This window comes from Narcine bancroftii, chromosome 1, assembly GCF_036971445.1.
Source record: "Narcine bancroftii isolate sNarBan1 chromosome 1, sNarBan1.hap1, whole genome shotgun sequence".
Lineage (NCBI taxonomy): Eukaryota > Metazoa > Chordata > Chondrichthyes > Torpediniformes > Narcinidae > Narcine > Narcine bancroftii.
The window spans coordinates 152,931,232-152,952,404 of NC_091469.1; the positions used below are offsets into that span (position 1 = coordinate 152,931,232).

The 21,173-nt window shown below is 44.9% G+C and overlaps 1 protein-coding gene and 1 long non-coding RNA gene across 6 annotated transcripts in view; one reads left to right on the plus strand and one right to left on the minus strand.

Moving 5' to 3' along the window:
* The window catches only part of sh3bp2 (SH3-domain binding protein 2), a 92,514-nt gene that overhangs the window by 39,856 nt on the left and 31,485 nt on the right, over nt 1-21,173 (minus strand). For 3 of the 5 annotated variants that reach the window (XM_069942103.1, XM_069942110.1, XM_069942119.1), the window contains 2 exons: nt 17,626-17,768; nt 14,876-14,978 (listed from right to left, as the gene is read on the minus strand). In XM_069942103.1, the coding sequence (XP_069798204.1) occupies nt 14,876-14,978; nt 17,626-17,764 (242 nt within the window). In that variant the 5' untranslated portion in view covers nt 17,765-17,768. Of the gene's footprint in view, nt 1-12,506; nt 12,678-13,925; nt 14,094-14,875; nt 14,979-17,625; nt 17,769-21,173 lie in introns of those variants that run through there. The other 2 variants (XM_069942126.1, XM_069942135.1) reach the window with 2 other exon arrangements.
* On the plus strand, nt 390-8,104 carry LOC138746031 (uncharacterized). The gene is made up of 3 exons (XR_011346663.1): nt 390-577; nt 2,781-2,938; nt 5,379-8,104. It is a non-coding gene; the product is annotated as an uncharacterized lncRNA (long non-coding RNA).

The window sequence follows — 21,173 nt, forward strand, 5'->3', positions numbered from 1 at the left end:
CTTACAGACAGCATGGGATTCGAACCTTGGTTGACAGCACTGTAACAGCGTTGCGCTAACCGCTTTGCGAACCATGCCACCCAGATTCCCAGTTAGTCTTTTCTTCTATGGTTAGAACCCAGTCGGCAGACGATACAACATTAAATTTCAAAAACAGAGGTCAGTGAGTCAAGCAGTAAATGAGGCAAAAAGTGCAAGTTCAGGGGCGCCCAGGAGATGGTAGGTGCCAGAACCTGGAGCAAGGAGCAACCCGCTGGAAGGACTCTGCAGGTCGAGCAGAATCAGTGGGAGATCAGAATCAGAATTTATTGTCATGAACAAGTCATGAAATTCAGTGGTTTGCGATGAAGGAATGGTCAATGTTTCATGGTGGTTTCTTGTTTCAGGCCGGAGAGGGAAGGGGAAAGATGGACAATATATGGTGTGGAAGGGAGAGCTATGGTGCATTCCCTGCTTTGCAGAAGCTACTTGACTCACTGAGTTCCTCCAGCACTGTGTTTTCAATGAGTAATGAGAATATTGTCATATACATAGTACAACGCAGCTGAACAAGTACTTACTTGCCGCAGCTGAACAGGTACTTCAAAATTTTTTAAAATTAGAGATAATAGATACAATTTCTTTTTCAAGATTTCTTTATTGTCATGTAATACGACAGAACATGTAATATTACACGAAATTGCCTTCTGCCTGCCATAAGGCAAAGAGTTGCCATTAGCATCACCTTACGCCCTTTGACAGTTCAAGGGAAAGAGAAGCAAAAGAGAGTCCCTTCAGAGACACTGAGTGTCCGCAACGGCCGATCTTCAGAAAATAATGCCTCTGGCGGTGGCCAACCTTTTACGTTCCTTGCGTCAAAATAAACAGTGACAAGTAAGTCTCATGAGAGCTGGCCTTGGGGGCCGCCATTTTGTATTGGCTTCGGACTTTTAATAAGTTGAGAGAAAATGAGAGGATGAGGAAGGGTGGATGAAGTGGAGAAGAGGTGTGTGTTCTTTGTAGAGTGATGCTGGCAGGGGGATGTGGGGAGTTGGCGGTGCGGGGGTGGTGCTGGGGTAGGGGGGGGGTGTCAGATTCAGTCTAGGCAAATCGTGCCTCTTTCCATGTGCCACTTCTAGTCATCAGGGGAGGTGCAGGGACCACTGGGAGCCCGGGGCAATGAATCAGACCACCGGGGGCCCAGCTGAAAAAAATTATTTTTTTCACTATCTGAGGATGGTTTGTTTGACTTTAATAGAAACTGCTCAGTGGCACCCCCCCCCTCCCCTCAAGTGGCACCCAGGGAACGTGCCATACCTGCTGTACCTTAGCTACACCTCTGAGTGTCCGTGAACTTGCTCGCTCCCGCAGCCTCTGCAGCTGCTCAGATTGATTATAAGTATTCACTGTTACCATATAGTGGAAGAAATAATAACGCAGACAGGCCTTTTATGGTGAAAGAGAACAGACAAAGAATTGCTGGAAAAACTAAGCAGGTCAGGCAGCATCTATGGTTAGAACTGGTCAGTCAACATTTCAGGTCTGAACCTGACGAAGATAGAACCGATAACATTATATCTAAAGGGGAAAAGAAGCCAGAGGAGAGTATTGGACAGGAGTGAGAGGTGGAGAGATGTGTGGAAGGAGAGATCATTAGAAAAGGTCAGAATACCAATATCTCTTGAGCAGAAAGCCCTGCAAAAGATAGCGGGCATAGCCCAGGACATCCCAGGCAAAACTCTTTCCATCACCATCATGAAAATCTACAGGGAATGCTGCCATCGGAGAGCAGCAGCAGTTATTAAAGATCCACATCACCAAGGACATGCTCTGTTCTCGCTGCTGCCGTCAGGAAAGAGGTATGGGGCCACATACCACCTTAAGCAATCCCTTACTAATCATAGAGCTCAAGGATTACTTGTGATGGCACAAGGATTACTTAAAGTGGTATGTGAGTGGAAAGAAAAAGGTTGAGAACAATCGTCTTAGACAGCGCCTATGGAATAACAAGGTACCAAGAATTTTATCAGAAAAACTGACATGGGACTACAGGCTGGGAGGACTTAAGACTTCAGGATTTTAAAAATATACTACTTAGATGCACAGGCTAGATTCCTTGCAGTTGAAGACATTCCCCCCTCTTCGATTCAAATGGGAATGCACTCAATGGGGGAGGGGGAAGCAAAGGATTTTATCTATAAATGGAGCGTCAAATCTCTTAAAAAAAAAGACAGGTAATCCTATACTAATACATATAATCTGAATGTGGCAGGAAATTTACAAATGTATAGGAAAAAAAATAGGGATATCAATAAAATCTCCACTGTAAAAAAATGTGCTATTGCCTAAGATATATGCAATAGAATATTAAATTTGTGGTATGATAAAGGAAAAGATGTATTAAAGACTGCTAAACAGAATGAAATCTTAATGTCCTTCGAACAACTAAAAAATAAATACGGAATGGCTAATGGGACCTTTTATTGTTTTCTCCAGCTAAGATAGCTCTGAAGAGAAAGATGGGAACCAATGTTGACCCCATCTGAAAGGAGTGAAATGGAACAAATGGTCTGAATGGGGAATACACCCAAACTTAAAACAAAAATGTACTATGCTCTCCAAAGTGAAAGTGGAAAACCAGGTTTACAGGGGTCAAGGAAAAGATAGAGTCGGACTTGGGTGTAATAATCTCAGAAAGAAGCTGGTCAGATTGGTGTACGGACAGTATGACATCAATTATAAATGCAAGCTATGAACTGGTGCAGTATGATTTTCTACACCTATTATATCTTACTCCACAGAAGTTGCATAGATCAAAAGCAGAAGATTCAGAGGCATGATTCAGATGCAGAACTGAAACAGGAACTTTTCTACATGCCACGTGGTTGTGCGTGAAGGTGAGGCCATTTTGGCAAGAAATTGCAGGATAACAGGAGTGGCCCGGAGCTACATCTACCAGGTAATTTTATTGAAATAAGCAACAAATTGACTAAATATCAAATCTCAGTTATAAAAATAGCACTGACGGTACCAAAAAAAAAGTACCACGATCACTTGGAAGTGCAACTTCCCTCTACTCATAACACGATGGACTGTGGAAATGAACAGCTGTGGAAAACGTCACATATAATAAATATGACACTTTTTCAAAAGATCTGGCAGCCAGACCTGGACCACATAGGGGCCTAGAAACTGTAACAGAAAGGAATACAAATGCTGATATTATACATACCCAAAAGTGATTTCCCCAACTGTATTCCATATATTTAAAAGATACGTAAGTTCTGACGGTGTGCGGATTTGTACGTATGGATGGGGGAAGGAGGGATGGAACATTTTGTTTTCGTTGTTTGTACAAAAAGTTTAATAATATTGTGTTATTCGTGAATTTTATTGTCTATTTTTGAAAAAAATCTAAAATTAAATATTCCACAAAAAAAAAATGGATGCGTGCAGTATTGAGCACATGAAAGAGCTCTGTGACCCATCTGTTTATCTCCTCACATGTTGCTGGCACATCTCCCCAAGATTTTGTGGAAGCAAAATTTAAACTGCAAAAAGGAGAAACATAGGAACTGCAAATGCTGGAATCAACAAGCAAACAATCAAGTCTTAATAGATAGGTATCTGAATAGCCAGGGTATCAAAGGTTAAGGGGAGAAGAAGGCAGAGGAGTGGGACTATGGGAGAATGGATCAGCTCATGATGGGCCGAATGTCCTACTTCTACTCCTATATCTTATAGTTTTATGGCCAGGGGTAGAGTTGGAGGCAGACGTGATGTTTCAGAGGCGTTTATGAGGCTTTTAGATGGACACATGAACATGCCTGGAATGGAGGGATATGGATTACATGCAGGCAGAGAAGATTTTGTTTAATTTGGCATCATGGTCAGCACAGACATGGTGGGCCGATGGGCCTCTCCCCATGCTGTACTGATCGACATTCTAAAGCTGCAAATGCTGGACAAATGAAAAGTTCAGAGTCCAGGTTTCATTCTGCAAGAGGTTGCACACTGGCACTTGCATCAAGCTAAAGCCACAGCTCGCCCCTTTTCGGAGAATGTGCATGTGTGGTTTCAGGCTGGAGGTGACCAGTGGTTACATGGAATCTATTTGCACTGAAACAGGATGTGTTTCCCCACAGGGTCCGTGCAGAACTTAACATAGTTTCAGCAACATTTGAGCCAGGGTCTGGTACACTGAACTCAGTGCCGCACTGACCCTGTGACTTTCTTGTCTCTGTGACTTTCTTAGGCTGACATCATTCGCAAGTTTTTTTTTACACACAGGTGGAGCAATGGGTGCCTAGAATGCATTGTGGAGGCTGGAACAACAGGGACATTCAAAATGGTAGAAAAATATAGGGTTATGGGCAGGATGGCAGGAAGAATTAGATTGTGGAGTAGGTTCACATGGATTGCAAAAGATCATTTGGCCGAAGGGGCTGTATTGGGGTGGAATGTTCTATGTACATCAGCTTTAATGTACACCTTAAATGCATGCTGTCTTGCAGCTCCCATGCAACGGGGGAGATGAAGATGGAAGGGACGTGTGTGGAGCATAAACATTGGCACACTTCCTGGTTTGACCCTACTTGAAATAGTCTGGATTATAAGGTCACAGGGCAGCGGGGAAGATGTATACATTTTTCATCTATCACAAGGATTAAGAGATTCTGTCACAAGAAATGAACTCTGTGGTGACCTGAAACAGTGGAGGAAACACAAAGGGTCAAAATGAATGCCTCCTGTTCCTGTGTCCCTACTTTCTTCTGCTCTGCATGTTCAGGTGGAGGCTAGGGAAGTGTTGTGTGTACAACTGTTCTGAATCACTCACTGGAACCTTGATAAAAATGGATCAAGTTTCTCAGAAGCTCCCACCAGTGAATGCTACCAGCCAGTTAACCCATCTCACTAGGGTAAGCAGCACATAACAGGCCATACTGACTATTGGTTTTATTCTTGAATTCATGCTTTCCCGGAATCTCTCCTCCTTTCTCTCTCAATGAGTCAGCGGCCCTTATACTCTCAGCTGCACGTTAGACTCCTCTCTTCAATTACCTCATCTACTTCCTGTGGTCACATGTTTGGCAAATTCTGGATTAAAAAAAGATTCTTGAACCTGTCCGTTTGTGACCTTTTTACAGTAACTGCACCGACCTTTGCCTTCTCTCACATCGGAGGCCTCTGTGCATCAGAACCTTTCAGTTTCATTGGGAATTTGCAGCATAGCGGCTAAATTGGTGAATTTCCATTCAGCTGCTCAGTCTAATGAGCCGGCAGATTGAGTAGAACATAGAACACTACAGCGCAGTATAGGCCCTTCGGCCCTCAATGTTGCGCTGACTAAACCTTTCCTACCTCGTAACCCTCTATTTTTCTTTCATCCATCTGCCCAGGGAATTCTCGGTCATGCTGATTGCCGCAGTTGATGTTCTGCCTTTGGCTAATGAGGGTGAAGCCTGAAGGAGTTTTATGACGCCATCTGAGAATCTCAGACTTCCCACCCTGACAGTGCCATGATTGTTGCTGGTGACTTCAATCACCCCAACCTGATGTTACCACGGGTTTCAATAGCAAGTGAACTTCGCCATCAGAAGAGAACACCCAAGATTGGATGTACACCAAAGTCCCTGGTATGAACAAGGTTGCATCTCACCCCCATCTTTGACTACTTGGATCACACATCTGTCCTGCTAACTCCGGTGTACAGACTGTTAGCAAAGCAAACTAGGTCAGGTTGTAGGTAGATCGGGACGTGGTTGGGGAGCCATAGCAGTGCTGCAAGACTGCTCTGAGACCTCGGACTAGAGCTGTTTCAGGGAGGCGGCCACCTACAGTTGGCCCTTCTCAAAGCTCATGATGCTGCCTTCAGGTCACAAGAGGATATAGACAGGATGCAGAATTGGGCAAAAAAGTGGCAGATGGAGTTCAATCCAGATAAGTGTGAGACGATGCATTTTAGAAGGACTAACCAGAAAGCTGAGTACAGGGTTAATGGTTGGTTACTTCAGAGAGTGGATGAACAGAGGGACCTTGGGGTTCAAATCCATACATCCCTTAAGGTGACTGCACAGGTTGATAGAATAGTTAAGGGGTATGGGATGCTGGGCTTCGTTAATAAGGGGATTGAGTTCAGGAGTAGTAGAGAGGTCAGGTTGCAACTCTACAAATCTCTGCTAAGACTAAAAATATTGTATTTGGTTCGGGTCACCTCATTATAGGAAGGATGTAGAAGCAATGGAGATGGAGCAGAGCAGATTTACCAGGATGTTACCTAGATTGGAAAATAAGTCTTATGAGACAAGGTTAGCAGAGCTGGGACTTTTCTCTTTGGAGTGTAGAAGGATGAGAGAAGACTTGATTGAGGTCTACAAGATTATGAGAGGCATAGATAGGATGGACATCCAGCACCAGAGGACATAAGTACAAAGTGAAGGGAGGAAGTTTAGGGTAGAGATAAGGGGAAGAATTAAAAAAAATTTTTTACACAGGGAGTTGTGGGTGCCTGGAATGCCTTGCCAGGGATGGTGGTGGAGGCTGAAATATTAGGGGAACTTAAGAGATTCTTCGACAGTCCCGTGGATGAAAGAAAAATAGAAAGTTACAGGGTAGGGTGAGTTTAGTACTGTGCTTTTTAAGAAAATATTTGGGTCGGCAAAAATTGAGGGCCAAAGTTGTGGTGTTCTATGTATGCACAGTAGATCCACAGACAGCTGTGCGACACCAGCATCACAAGGCGTATGTGCCAAGGGATCAATACTATTACAGATCACAAGTTAACCTTGCAGGCCATTATGAAATGCTTTGAGGGTCTGATGATGGAACACATCAAAGCACATCTTCCAGAGACACTGGACCCATTTCAATTTGCCTGTAGAATAAACTGTTTCACAAACGAAGCTATAGCTTTGTTACTTCACTCCGTCCTGACCCACCTGAAGAACGATACCTCATACGCCAAGTTGCTGTTTATTGACTTCAGCTTGGTGTTTAATTCGATCATTCTCCAGAGGGTGCTGGAAAAACTGTCCTCACTGGAACTCTCCGTAACTGCATTCTGGATTTCCTAACAGAAAGAATACAGTCTGTCCTGGTCGGTAACAGAACATCGAGCGCTGTCACACTAAGCATTGGTGCATCTCAGGGCTGTGTGCTCAGCCCGCTCTTGTTCACTCTACTGACTCTCAACTGCATCACCAGATCCAGTTCCACAGTGACATCAAGTATGTAGATGACACAACAGCCGTTGGCCTCATCAGCACCAACGATGAGTCGCACGACAGAGAAGAGGTGGAAAATCTTGTGAAATGGTGCAAGAGGAACAACCTGAGTCTCATCGTGGATAAAAGGAAATGATCGTGGACTTCAGGAGGACCAGGAATGACAACCCTCCACTATACTTCAACAACTCTGCAGTAGAGCAGAGAGCACCAAGTTCATTGGAGTTCAATTAACCAGTGACCCTATTGTGGACACTCAACATCTCCTCACTTGTCAGGAAGGTACAACAGCGACTGCACTTCCTGAGAAGACTGAAGTGGGAAAGGCTACCGGCCATCATTATGTCAACCTTCTATAGGAGCTATCGAGACTGTCTTGGCTGGCTGCATCTCACTGTGGGACGGTTGTTGCAGTGAAATGGATCAGAGGTCAATCCACAGAACCATAAGAGCGGCAGGGAGAATCACTGGAATCTCTTTCCCATTGACGCGATCTACCAGCTGAAGAGGGCTCACAAAATCATTAAGGACCCCTTCCACCCTGCACACCGCATCTTTCTGCTGCTCCCGTTGAGGAAGAGATACAGGAGGATCAGAGCCAGCGCCACCAGGCTGAGGAACAGCTTCTTCTCATAGGGAGTGAGAATGCTAAACGACCAAAGGAACCGCTCACACTAACCATCCGACACTCTCATATGCATAAAGCAATATTTATTGAAATAACACTTGTCCTGCATATATATTATTTGACTGTATGTGTGTTGTTTCTGGTTATGTGCCTGCGTGCTTTGCACCAAGGACCGGAGAATGCTGTTTCATCTTGTTGCATTTGTACAATCAAATGACAATAAACTTGACATCTCTTCTACAATGAGATGACCAGAACTGAACACAAAATCCAAAGTGTAGTCTCTCCAGAAATTTGTATAGACCAACATGATCTCTCGTCTCTTGGACTCCATCCCCCAACCATTAAAGCCAGACATCCCAGTGGGCTTCTTAACTATTTTATTAATCTTGGATTTGTCCCTCTTTTCTTCCACATTGTTAAGTAACTGACCATTAACCGTATTCTCAGTCTTCAGATTTGACCTCCCAAAATTCATCACCTCACACTTCTCCAGGTTGAACTCCATCTGTCACTTTTCCATCCAGCTCTCATCCTGTCTATATTCTTTCGTAACCAAATGTCAAAATCGAGCCTGCATTCACCACTTCATCTCGCAGCTCATGGAGCTTCACTCCATCAAGGATATCTACAAGAGGCGGTGTCTCAAGTAAACTCTATCATCAAGGACCATCACCACCCAGGCCATGCCTTCTTTCGAACATAGAACACAATAGCACAGTAAAGGCCGTTGGTTCTCAATGTTGTGCCAACCTACATACTGCCATTCCCTGACAAATGTCTGAGTTCCGTTCTGACCATCTGGATTCCGAAATGGACTTAAGTTAGATGTATGTTAGCATGGCACATAGTCCCCATGCTATCAGTCCCCACACTGATCCCACTGCACTGTGCTCTCCCAACAGCCTGCTATCAGTCTCCACACTGATCCCACTGCCCTGCACTTTCCCAGCAGCCTGCAATCAGTCCCCACACTGATCCCACTGCCCCGCGGCCTCCTAACAGCCCGCTATTCGTCCCCACACTGATCCCATTGCCTGCGCTCTCCCAGCAGCCCCCAATCTGGTGGACGCTGTGCCAAGCATAATTTTTATATTTACATATTTTTTTCTTTATTTTTAAAAATGTATGCAGTATCCTTTTTTTCAGTCATATGTACAGATAGGTTGTAAGTAGGGGAGAGGCAAGGCCCTGCCTACCTCATAACTCTCTACTCTTATTTCATCTATGAGCCTGTCTTAAATGCCCCTTATGTTTCAGACTCCACCACCCCTGGTAGTGCATACCAGGCACCCACAACTCTGCGTAAAATACTTCCCTCTAATGTCTCCCCAAAATCTTCCCCTTCTCACTGCTACCATCAGGGAGGTAGTATGGGAGCCCGAAACAAATACCTAACGGTACGGAAACAGCTTCCTCCCACCAACACCCCCCCCCCCCACCATCTGAATGGAGGATGAACTGCCTCACTTTTCTCCTCGTTTTGCACTCATTTTTTTAAATGTATTAACCGATATGTAATTTATAGCCATTTTCGCACCTGTAATGCACAATGTTGTTGCTGCAAAACAACTAATTTTGTGACACAAGTTCACAACAATAAATTCTGATTCTGATTCTAATCATGCGAATGTGGATAGAGACATGCCGAGGATTGGGAGGCAGCTCCAGTAAATTGTTAAAAGCCCCGCATCCTACCATTCTATCCGTCATCCTATCCCAATCATTGTCTGAGGAGGGGGGCACAAAATCGTTGAGGACCCCATCCACCCCGCACACACAGCATCTTTCAGCTGCTCCCATCGGAGAAGAGATACAGGAGGATCAGGGCCAGTACCACCAGGCTGAGGAACAGCTTCTTCCCACAGGCAAAGGAACTACTCACACTATCCATTCGAGACTCTCAGATTTACTAAACAATATTTATTAATTTATTTTTATATGTATACATTTGACCTTCCTATGTCTTTTTTTACCTGGTTTTGTGTCTGCATGTTCTACACTGAGGACCGGAGAGCACTGTTTTGTCGAGTTATACTTGTGCAATCAGGTGACAATAAACTTGACAGTTCACCTTTACATCTTGAAAACCTTAATCAAATCAACACTCTCCAAATTTCAGAGAATAACTTGTTATTATAATTTAAGATCTTGCTTTGTTAACCCTACACTGTTGTCTCTCCAGGGACCTCAGATCTACTGGGGTAATGGGGAGGGGGGGAAAAGTGAGGGGTGTATGTATAGGTGTCTATGTCTGAGGATGGGGTTATAGGGAAAGACAATGAGGGGTTATCGATAGAGTAAATGGAAGCAGGCTTTTTCCACAGAGGTTGGGTGAGACAAGAACTAGAGGACACGGGTGAGGAGTGAAATGTGAAATGTTTAAAGGGAACATAAGAGGAACTTCTTCACACAGAGTGGTGAAGGTGTGGAATGAGCTTCCAGCTGAAGTGGTGAATGAGGGCTTGGTTTCAACATTTAAGAAGAACGTGGATAGGAAGGGTATGGAGCACTCTGGCCTGGGTACAGGTCAATGGGAATAAACAGAATAATAGACCAACACAGACCAGATAGGCTGAAGAGCCAGTTTTTGTGCTGAAAGGTTGGTTCTATGGTTCTAGCAACAGGCTCTGCTTTAATTGCCATGGGCGAACTGAATACATTGATGTTTGTGGACAGGAGCTGTGACTCAGTCCAGGTTTCATCACACACTATCAATTTTCCTCCACAAGCACTGCATGACCTGTCGAGCTCCTCCAGTTCGGTCTCACTTGTGGCTTCAAGAGATGCGAGTCTTTAAGATCAGAGATGAATGATTAAAAATGGAACCAAGGGCAAACTTTTTCACACAGAGGCCGCTGGGGACATGTCAGAGGAAGTGATCATGGCAAGTACAATTACACTATTTAAGTATGTTTAGAAAGTACATGGATTAAAAGGTTTAGAAAGATGGGAGCCAAACACAGGCAAATGGGACTAGTTCAGTTAAGTATTGACAAGTCGGGCTTAAGAGTGTGTTTTAAAAACGATTGTTCTCACTCTCTGCCCTGAGGCCTGCAGATAGTATGAGTGTGGATTCTGAACTAGGGACGAACTACAAAGGGGAAGTCACAACCTGGTTTCTATTAAAAGACAGCTAAATTTAGGAGCATAGTAATGTCGTGGGACCCTCAAACTACACTGTCTCTTAGAAACAGAAATAAGGCCATGAGACATTGGAGCGGAATAAGGCCATTCAACCCATCGAGTCCATGCTTCTCAGATTGGATCCATTATGGCTCATTTATTCAATTTTAATCCTGTTCTTCTGGCTTCTCCCTGTAACCCTCGATTCATTTCCAAATCCAGAATCTATCTACCTCTGTCTGAAAATTACCCATTAACATGGCCTCAACAGCTGTCCGTGGCAATGAATGCTAGATTCACCCCCCTCTAGATGAAGGGATTCCTCTTCATCTCTGTTCTAAAGAAACATTTTGTCTTCTGAGGGTGTGCCCTCCTTCTAATCTCCAGTGAGTACAATCCTAGAGCAATCAAGTGCTCCTCATATGTTAACACTTTCATTCCAGGAATCGTTCTCGTGAACCTCCACTGAGATCCCTCTCCAATGCCGGCACATCCTTCCTTGGATAAGAAGCACAGAAGTACTCGCATTGCTGCAAGTGCGGTCTGACTGGTCCCTTCTCAGGGAATTGCTGAGTTTTGTGTGCAAGCTACCTTCTTCCTCTGACCATGGACCTACAGCTACCCATTTTTTCATCTTGTATTCGTACCTGTGAGTTCTTAGACAACACATGGATGAAGGAAAAGGTTCTTTACTTTAAAGTTGTAAACAGTACCATGAGGCAGGCCATGAGGCTGAAAACCTCCATTAGAGATCTTACATACGGTGTTTTGCTCTGTCAGCCCCCTGCTGGCAGCCAAGTATAATCAAAGGGGAGCTATAATCCTGAAGGCATTGCTAGTTGCATTGCAACCATGATCACTGTCATTACATCTTGCTTTCTTAAAACAAAAGTAGTTTACTTTTAACTAAAATGTTTTCTTTGTATAACTCTGCAATTTTAACTTTAACACCAAGAACTTGCATTTTAATTATTATCAACATTGTTAACATTTTTTAAACTTGTTTTGTGTGTTCACATTTACATGCACTAAAACTTGAAGAGCGAATAAGATAGCACTACTTCATTCCATAACAGGAGTCTTTAAATTTGCTCAATGAATCTCTTAGGAGGATTCACGTGTCTTGACGATCTCCTGATTGATTGTCCTTGAATCTGAGTTGTTGCCTCAAGACGACAACTCGTGGTTCCCCAGACTATGATGTCATACATTGAGGTATCAACTCCGTCCAGGTGCTCATAGGCCACATGGATAGTTTTGTGATACACTTCAGGGGCTGAGGCAATTCCGAATGGTCACCTTAGGAATCTGTATCTGCCAAATGGACTATTGAACATGCACAATCTTGAACTTGCTTCATCCAATTTCAACTGCCAAAATCTTGATGATGCATCTAACTTGCTGAAAAACTTTGCATTTGAAAATTGTGATATGATTTCTTCATGCGTCGGAAGTTTAAAGTGTTCTCTCTTTATTGCTCTGTTTAGATCTCTTTGATCCAGGCAAATTCTAAGCTTTCCATTCTTTTTGTCCACAACAAGTGAACTCACCCACTCTGTTGGCTCATCTATCTTCTGAATCACATTCAGGCTTTCCATCCTGTCCAACTCTGCTTTTAGTTGCTTTTGAAGCGCAAATGGAACTTTTCTGCATGGATGTATTATCGGTGGCACATGTTTATCCACTCTGATCGTGTGTTCTCCTGGAAGGCAGCCTAGGATCTGAAATAGGGGTCATTATACTAGTTCATCATAGACTGTATCTCCTTCGCTTTCCACAATGAGGACTCTTTTTACCAGGTTCGGTTTCTCACAGGCTGTTAAACCTAGTATGGCCTGTACATCCTTTGGTACCACAATGAATGCTAGCATGTGCTTTTTGTCCTTGTGTTTCACTTTGACCATGTATTCTCCTTGCAGTGGTATATCAGTACCTGAATATCCTGTCACCTTCACTTTCGGCCCTTCAAGTCCACGCCGGTTTACTCAAACAACTCTGCTAGATCCCCCCACCTATTCTCCGCCCATAAACCTCCAACCCCCTCTTATCCATGTATATATCCAGCCTCCTCTTAAATGAAAGAATTGACTCTGCCTCAACTATTTCCTCTAGAAGATTATTCCATTCAGCCACCACTCTTTGAGTGAAGAAGCATTCGCTAATGTTTCTCCTAAAATTTTGCCCCCTTACCCTCAACTTGTGTCCCCTTGTTTCAACCTCCCCTGCTCTCAGGGGGAAGAGTCTACTTGCATCTAGTCTATCTATTCCCTTTATAATTTTAAACACCTCTATCAAATCCCCACTCAACCATCTATGTTCCAATGAATAAAGTCCTAACCTCTTCAATCTTTCTCTGTACTCTAGGAATTTTAAGCCAGGCAACATCCTTGTAAATCTTCTCTGTGCTCTCTCCACCTTATCTATATCCTTCCTATAATTCTTGCGCACTGCATCCACGTTGCAGCTAGTTTCACTGAACAACTCTTTTGCCTGTGTTTTTACAGTTTCTGTAGCTCTACAGAGTGCCATGGCTTTTTCCAGGTCTAGATTTTGCTCTCTTAGCAGTCTTTCCCTCAGACTATTATCTGAAATACCATACACAAATCCGTCTTTTATCAGGGAGTCCGTCAGTCCACCAAATTCAAACATTTTGCTTCTCTTTATCAATTCAGTCACATACTGATTAATACTTCCTTCCATTTTCTGTGCACTTGTGAAAAATCTGTGCCTCTTAAATGTCATGTTATGTTTATGTATGCAGTATGCCTCAAACTTTTCCAATATTTTTTCCAGTTTCATTTTGTCTCCTTCAGCAGCAAATGTGAAGTTATTATACACATCCAGGACTTCATCACCCATGACACACAAGAAAACTGATTTCACTTTATCAGTTTTCTCGTCAGCTCCAACTGCCACTAAATACAATCCAAAATGCTGTTTAAATCTGTTCCAAATTTCAGCCACCTTACCTGTCAGGTGAAGTTTCACTGGTGGATGTAATCCTTCCATTTTTCACTGAGTTAGTTTCTCGTCAATGATCAGGTGCTGACTTTAGATTTTTCCTTATAAAGTATTTCCTTTAAATTTCCTTCCCACTTCTGACACCATGTTTCATCTTGTATTCGTATGTGTGAATTCTTAGACAACATATGGATGAAGGAAAAGGTTCTTTAAAGATGATGTAAACAGTCCATGAGGCTGCAAGCCTCCATTATAGATCTCCACATTGCAGTCTCTCCTGTGTCAGCCCCTGCTGGCAGCCAAGTATAATCAAACAGGAACTATATCCTTAAGACCTTGCTAGTAGCAAATGAAACCACGATCACCATCATTACACCCATCCCCCAAAATCGTCCAGAACAACCAGGAAGACAAGGTGTAGGAGAAAAATGTAGTTAAACAAGAAAGTCTGCTGACGCTGTGGAAAACACTGGAGAAACTCAGCAGGTTGCACAACATTCTTTTTGTAACAAAGATAAAGATACATAACCAACATTTTGGGCCTGAGCCCTTCGTCAAGGTACGAGCAAAAAGCAAGCAGGCATACGCCTGAAGAAAATGGAGGGGGGAGAATGGTGGCCTGTTCATTTCAGATAGAAAAACACAAAGCTGGAGAAACTCAGTAGCTGAAACAGTGCACTTTATGTAGCAAAGATAAAGGTACATAACCAAAGTCTCGGGCTTGAGCTGGGGTCTCTGGGGCCTTGAGACAGCAGCACTACCCGCCGCGTCACCTTGTCACCAAAGGCAGCCCAGCTGAGAGGTGCAGTGACAACCGAGATCTCCGGGACATTGCCTTCAGAGGCAAGAGTGAGGTCCAAGGAGATCACCGCTCTGATTCTCAGCAGAACACCCCTCACAGGTTTCACCAACTGGGTCAAGGACCTGGTACCGGCGATGCAATTTGCTAGGTACTGACCTGTTGTAACCATTCAAGGAGAAAGCTCCTTGAGGGTATGCCGCAGTGCTGGATTTGAAGTAGTATATGCAGCCCTTGTGAATGATCACATATCGTAGTGGCCCTGCAATAATAAAACACGACCAGTGTGAGAGCAGCAGACGTGAGGGAACTGGGTGAAACAGTGGGCGGAGAAGATACCTCAATGGTATCAGGCTCTTGAATCTCCCCATACAGCCCGAATTATAAGAGGGACCACCAAACAAATCTGTCTGTATGACAATGAGGCTTGGCCCAGCCAACACGAGGGCACTGTGGGGAAGGACCACAGTCCAGAGCAGGGATTCCCAAATTTTTTAGCGCTCAGAACCCTTTTGGGGAGCACTTGGAAATCACGGATCCCCAATCGTAAATTACAGTTTAAAAGATCTGATATATACACAAGGATATAAATAAATGAATATAAAGTATATAAAAAGTAAATAAACTCACCAGTATCAGATTAACTTTCACCCAGACCCTAGGCTGAACTTTAGTAGGGACCACCCCTCCCATCTGATCTTGCCACACTACATGTTCGGGGTACTCCCGATGCCCTAGCCCAGGCTGTTACTGGTGCACCTCGCTCCCCGCTTATGAATCGAGCGAGTGTGCGAGGGGAGGGAGGGAGCGGGGGAGGGAGGGGGTGCGCAAGAGGGGGGAGGGAGGGGGCGAGCGAGAGGGGGAGGGGAGGGGCGAGCGAGAGGGGAGGGAGGGGTGAACGAGAGGGGGAGGGAGGGGGCGAGGGAGAGGGGAGGGAGGGGCGAACGAGAGGGGGAGGGAGGGGGCGAACGAGAGGGGGAGGGAGGGGGCGAGGGAGAGGGGAGGGAGGGGCGAACGAGAGGGGGAGGGAGGGGGCGAACGAGAGGGGGAGGGAGGGGGCGAGCGAGAGGGGGAGGGAGGGGGCGAGCGAGAGGGGGAGGGAGGGGGCGAACGAGAGGGGGAGGGAGGGGGCGAGAGAGAGGGGGAGGGAGGGGGCGAGGGAGAGGGGGAGGGAGGGGGCGAGGGAGAGGGGAGGGAGGGGCGAGGGAGAGGGGGAGGGAGGGGGCGATCGAGAGGGGGAGGGAGGGGGCGAGCGAGAGGGGGAGGGAGGGGGTGAGCGAGAGGGGGAGGGAGGGGGTGAGCGAGAGGGGGAGGGAGGTGGCAAGCGAGAGGGGGAGGGAGGTGGCGAGCAAGGGGGGGAGGGAGGTGGCGAGCAAGGGGGGGGGGGAGGCAGTTTATATTCTAAAAATATGCCCAGCCTCATGCCAAAAGAAATCCGTCTCATTGGTTGAAAATGGCGTCTTGAGGCCTGACGTCTGTGCAGAATACAGATTTACTAAGACTGTTTGGAGAAGGATGCATAGCTCTTTGTCGCAGTACATTCCCCAGCAGCAGTGCACCAGAAGACTCTCTGATTTACGGACTGTTCTCGGGGACACACTTGGAATATTGTGAGCTGTTTTGGGCTCCTTATTCAAGGAAGATGAGTTTGGTCTACGAGGTTCCCCCATCCTTCTTTTGAACTCCAAGCAGTGCAGTCCAAGAACCATCAAACGTTCCTCGTGTGCTAATCCTTTCATTCCAGGAAACCTTCTTGTGATTCTTCTCTGAACCTCTCCACTGCCAGCACCATCCTTAAATCAGGAACCCAAAACTGTACTCCGTATTCCCAATGAGGCCTCACCAGTGCCTTATTCTGTGAGGGTAGTAGGCGGCAGGAGCTAGGATCGCATATTCCGAAACAAAAATCGCAATCAAATTATGTGAAAAAGGAAGCAAAAATACAAATAAAAATGTGAACTAACAGTTATTAAACTGAGCCCTCCTTTGAGGAGAGAAGGCAATGGATACTGTGTCATTGATTCACAGAGGATGCCCCACAAGCAGGGCTAAGTACCGTAGATACCAGCGTATAGGACAACATAGGAGGACACCCAGATTTTCCATCTAGAATGTAGGTGTTCAGCTACCCCCCCCCCCCCCTTTGTGTAGGATGCCCCACAAGCAGGGCTAAGTACCGTAGATACCAGCGTATAGGACAACATAGGAGGACACCCAGATTTCCATCTAGAATGTAGGTGTTCAGCTACACCCTTTGTGTAGGGATGACCCACAAGCAGGGCTAAGTACCGTAGATACCAGCGTATAGGACAACATAGGAGGACACCCAGATTTTCCATCTAGAATGTAGTTGTTGAGCTACACCCTGTGTAGGATGACCCACAAGCAGGGCTAAGTACCGTAGATACCAGCGTATAGGACAACATAGGAGGACAACCAGATTTTCCATCTAGAATGTAGGTGTTCAGCTACACCCCTTGTGTAGGGATGACCCACAAAGTCTGGCATTTACCACTGACCAGAGGAATGATGGTGACACAATGTAACCAAGTCACACTGTAACTTGAGGTGACTGTTTTTTAAGTTTCAGACCTTGGCATGTACAGTGTCTGTCCCTCAGTTATGCTTGAATAACCCGTACTATGTCCAGGTGGGAATGCCTTGGTGGGAGAGTGCAGGAAAGAGCGTTGTGTGACAGAACAGCAATTTTGAAAAGAGAGCAAAGTCGGAAAGTGCCCTAGAATCTCAGAACTGACATCCACCCAGGTATCTCCACACACCCCCTCCCTCGCATGTACCCCGCCCGCCCACGTCACCATGTACCTCACCTCCCCACCCATCTACCTCTATGTTCCCCCACACACACGTACCTACCCCTACCACCCCCAGAGGAAGAGTGACACACTCACACTTCATGATCTTCCACTGGGAAGCCCCTTTCTTGTGCAGGTAGCCGGACTGCGTCACGCCTCCCGGCATGGTGAGTAGGTTCTGAGCACCAATGGCCCGCATTGGTACCGGCCATGGCTCCTCCCCACTCATGGCCATGCCTCTGGAACAGAAAACACATAGTGCATTGGATTAGCAACAGCACCCACAGTTACTGTTCCCCCTCATCCGACTGAGAGCTACCCGTCAGGATTCTGCTGACACCCTCGGGAAATCCAATGACTAGGTTAAAACTAAGTGAAAATTAATGATTGCAAACTCATGACCTTTGACCCCGTAGCTAATTCAGCCAGAACACAGATACCCTCCCCTCTCCTGTCACAACCTTTTGCATGAGATGCTAAACTGGGGCCTCACTTACCCCTTTATGCTGCATCTTGCTGAGACTCGGACTCAAAGAACATTCTAAACTGAATGTTCAAAGGCCTGGACAGAGTAGATGTAGCAAAGTTGTTTCCCCTGATAGGGGAGTCAAGAACAAGAAGGCACAACTTCAGGACTGAAGGGCTCCCATTTAAGACAGAGATGTGGAGGAATTTCTTTAGCCAGAGAATGGTGAACCTCTGGAATTTGCTGCCACAGGCGAAGGGGAGGCCAAGACATTGGGCATATTTAAGGCAGAGGTTTATGGAGAAACTCAGCAGGCCAAACTGTGTTCTTAAAAGAGCAAAAATAAAGACACATAACTGACATTTCAGGCTCGAGTCCTCCATCAAGGTACTGAAAAATGTTGGCAGGCATCTGAATGAAAAGGGCCAACAGCGTCATTTAACTTTTTAAGGAATGATTGGCGAGGTCCCACTTGGGAGGTTGGTCAAGAAGGTTCAGTCGCTCGGTATTCTGGATGAGGTAGTAAATTGGATTAGACCAGTGGCTCTCAACCTTTTTCTTTCCACTCTCATACCACTTTAAGTATTCACTAGGCCATAGGTGTTCTGTGATTAGTAAGGGAAAGAAAAAGTTTGAAACCCACTGTTTTAATCATCCCTCATTGACTCGTTATGTGCACAGTTTCATAACTCCAAAGGAAATGGCCCAATGACAATTTTTCTCAAGCCAAATATTTCAGTAACAATGGGGTCCAGAGCAGTGGTTCTCAACCTTCCCTTCCCACTCACATCCCACCTTAAGCAATCCCTTACTAATCACAGAGCACCGATGGCATAGGGAATATTTAAAGTAGCATGTGAGTGGAAAGAAAAAGGTTGAGAACCACTGGATTAGATGTTGGCTTTGTGGGAGAAACCAGAGAGTGGTAGTAGGCGACAGCCTCTGACTGGAGGCCTGTGACCAGGGATCGGTGCTGGATCCATTGCTGTTTGTCATCTGTGTCAATGATCTAGATGATAATGTGGTAAATTGGATCAGCAAAATTAATCAAGAACTTATTAAATGACAGATCAGGCTCGACAGGGCAGAAGGCCAAGTTCTGCTCATATTTCTTGTTTTTAATGTGCTTATTGTGACAGAGTATATAGATATGTTTTTGGGAGATAAATTGGGAAAGGTTTGTTTGAGTAGGTCACATGCAAACACTTTAAAACAGATCTTATTTGAAATACTGGAGAGATAGTGGCTTCTCACACCTTTTTACAAGAGCTTTGAACAGTGCTCAAAAGACTTCACTAAACCTTTCCCAATTTATCTCCCAAAAACATATCTATATACTCTGTCACAATAAGTACATAAAAACAAGAAATATGAGCAGAGCTTGGCCCTCTGCCCTTATCGAGGCAACAGATGAAAGAGCAGGCTGGAGCCGCTATTGTCTGCAGGAGAGTTTTGGTGTTGTAAGAGGGTCATGCGGTTTTGCAAGCAGAGAGAGTCAAGCAGGCTTTCTCTCAGTCTCAGTGGGTGTGTGTGTGTGAGAGAGAGAGAGAGAGAGAGAGAAAGAGAGAGAGAGAGAGAGAGAGAAGCAGAGATCACTCTGACTGTGTTTCAGCCAGAAAGAGCAGCTGGAACTGAAACAGGAAAAGCTGGCAAGAAGCCCCAGTGTGGAAAATGGCCTTGTCACAGCCCTTGTGGTTTAAGCAAGAGGAGAGCACTGGCTGCCTAATGTTTCATTTGGAATAAGGGAAACAAAAAGGAACTCTGTGATGACCTGAAAGAAAGAGGTTATCACCTGGAGAACCCTGACGGGGAAAGTTTCGTCAGCAAGACACTGGAGTGGCTGATGGAAGTACATCAGTTGTGGATGTCCTGGAACAACACATCTCTCTCTACAAAACCTATGAGAACCTTCCTGAGCAGTAACCATTTGCCTTTCGAACACCAAAGGCTGGTGAACTTTATAAATGTTAAATTCTGTGCACAGCATAAGATTTGCCTGCAACCAGTGAACTTGGAGGAATGAGAAGTGAGATTGGACTGTGAATCTAAGAACTTTTCTGAACTTATACACTTTAGAATTAGAAGGAGGTTAAGTTAGGTAAAGTAAGTCAATAGTGATAAGTTAAAGTGTAATTCTGTTTTCATGTTTAAAGATAATTAAAATCAACTTTTGTTTAAGTAACCATTTGTCTTGGTGAATATCTATTGCTTCTGGGATTTGGGGTCCTCTGGGCTCATAACATTATTAACCACGAGCAAACTGATTGGAGGCCTGCTTTGGTTCCCATGTACCTGGCCCTGTGAGAAGGTATCAAATCAGGATCATTATTTGTGACAGGTATTTACAATAGTAACAGAAATGCTGGAGGAGCTCAGCAAGTCTTGCAGCGTCCATAGGAGGTAAAGATATATTACTGACGTTTCGGGCCTGAGCCCTTCCTCAAGGAATGAGTAAAAAAACAGGCAAGTGGCTGAATTAAAAGAACAGGCAGGGGAAGGAGTGCAGACCAATAGACAAAAGGTGTTAATTGGATATGAGAGAAGGGAAGGTAAGAATTCGTTGGGGGAGGCTCTGTGATTGCAGAGCCAGGGGAACTGAGGCAGAAGGCAAAGGGAAGAAAGAGGAGACAGCTGGAGGATTTTATTACCATCACAGCATGTGCAGATGTTCGTGTTTCATGACAGATATTTACAGGCTGGTCAACCCATCTACACTTTTATGCTCACACACTTTTTAAGCTGGATTATAAATATCACTTCCTGCAACACAACTGTTGGAGAGCTGGAGGAAAATATCTGGTAACTCAAAAGCAGACTGATCATTGTCAATTTAAGGAGATTTCAAGTTGGTTGATGGGGAAATATTTAGGTGACATCTACAATTTTGGCAACCTTCCATTTGTACTACAGGAAATCGTTATTTTACATACAATCCTGGCCCTGTCAGTCATTACACCTGAATAAACTGGAGCCGCTTTGTTCCTGGAACTTAAATATGATTCATGAATTCACCAACATAGTCCTTACTACAGGACTTGAAACCCAGAGATGCCAGAGGACCTCGGCTGGTCTCGCATCATCCATAGGAGGTGATATTAAAGAGGGAAATGTTTATGTGTATTTTGGTCAATATGGTTCATCGTGTGAAAAATAAAAAAAATTTTAAAAAGGAGGCAAA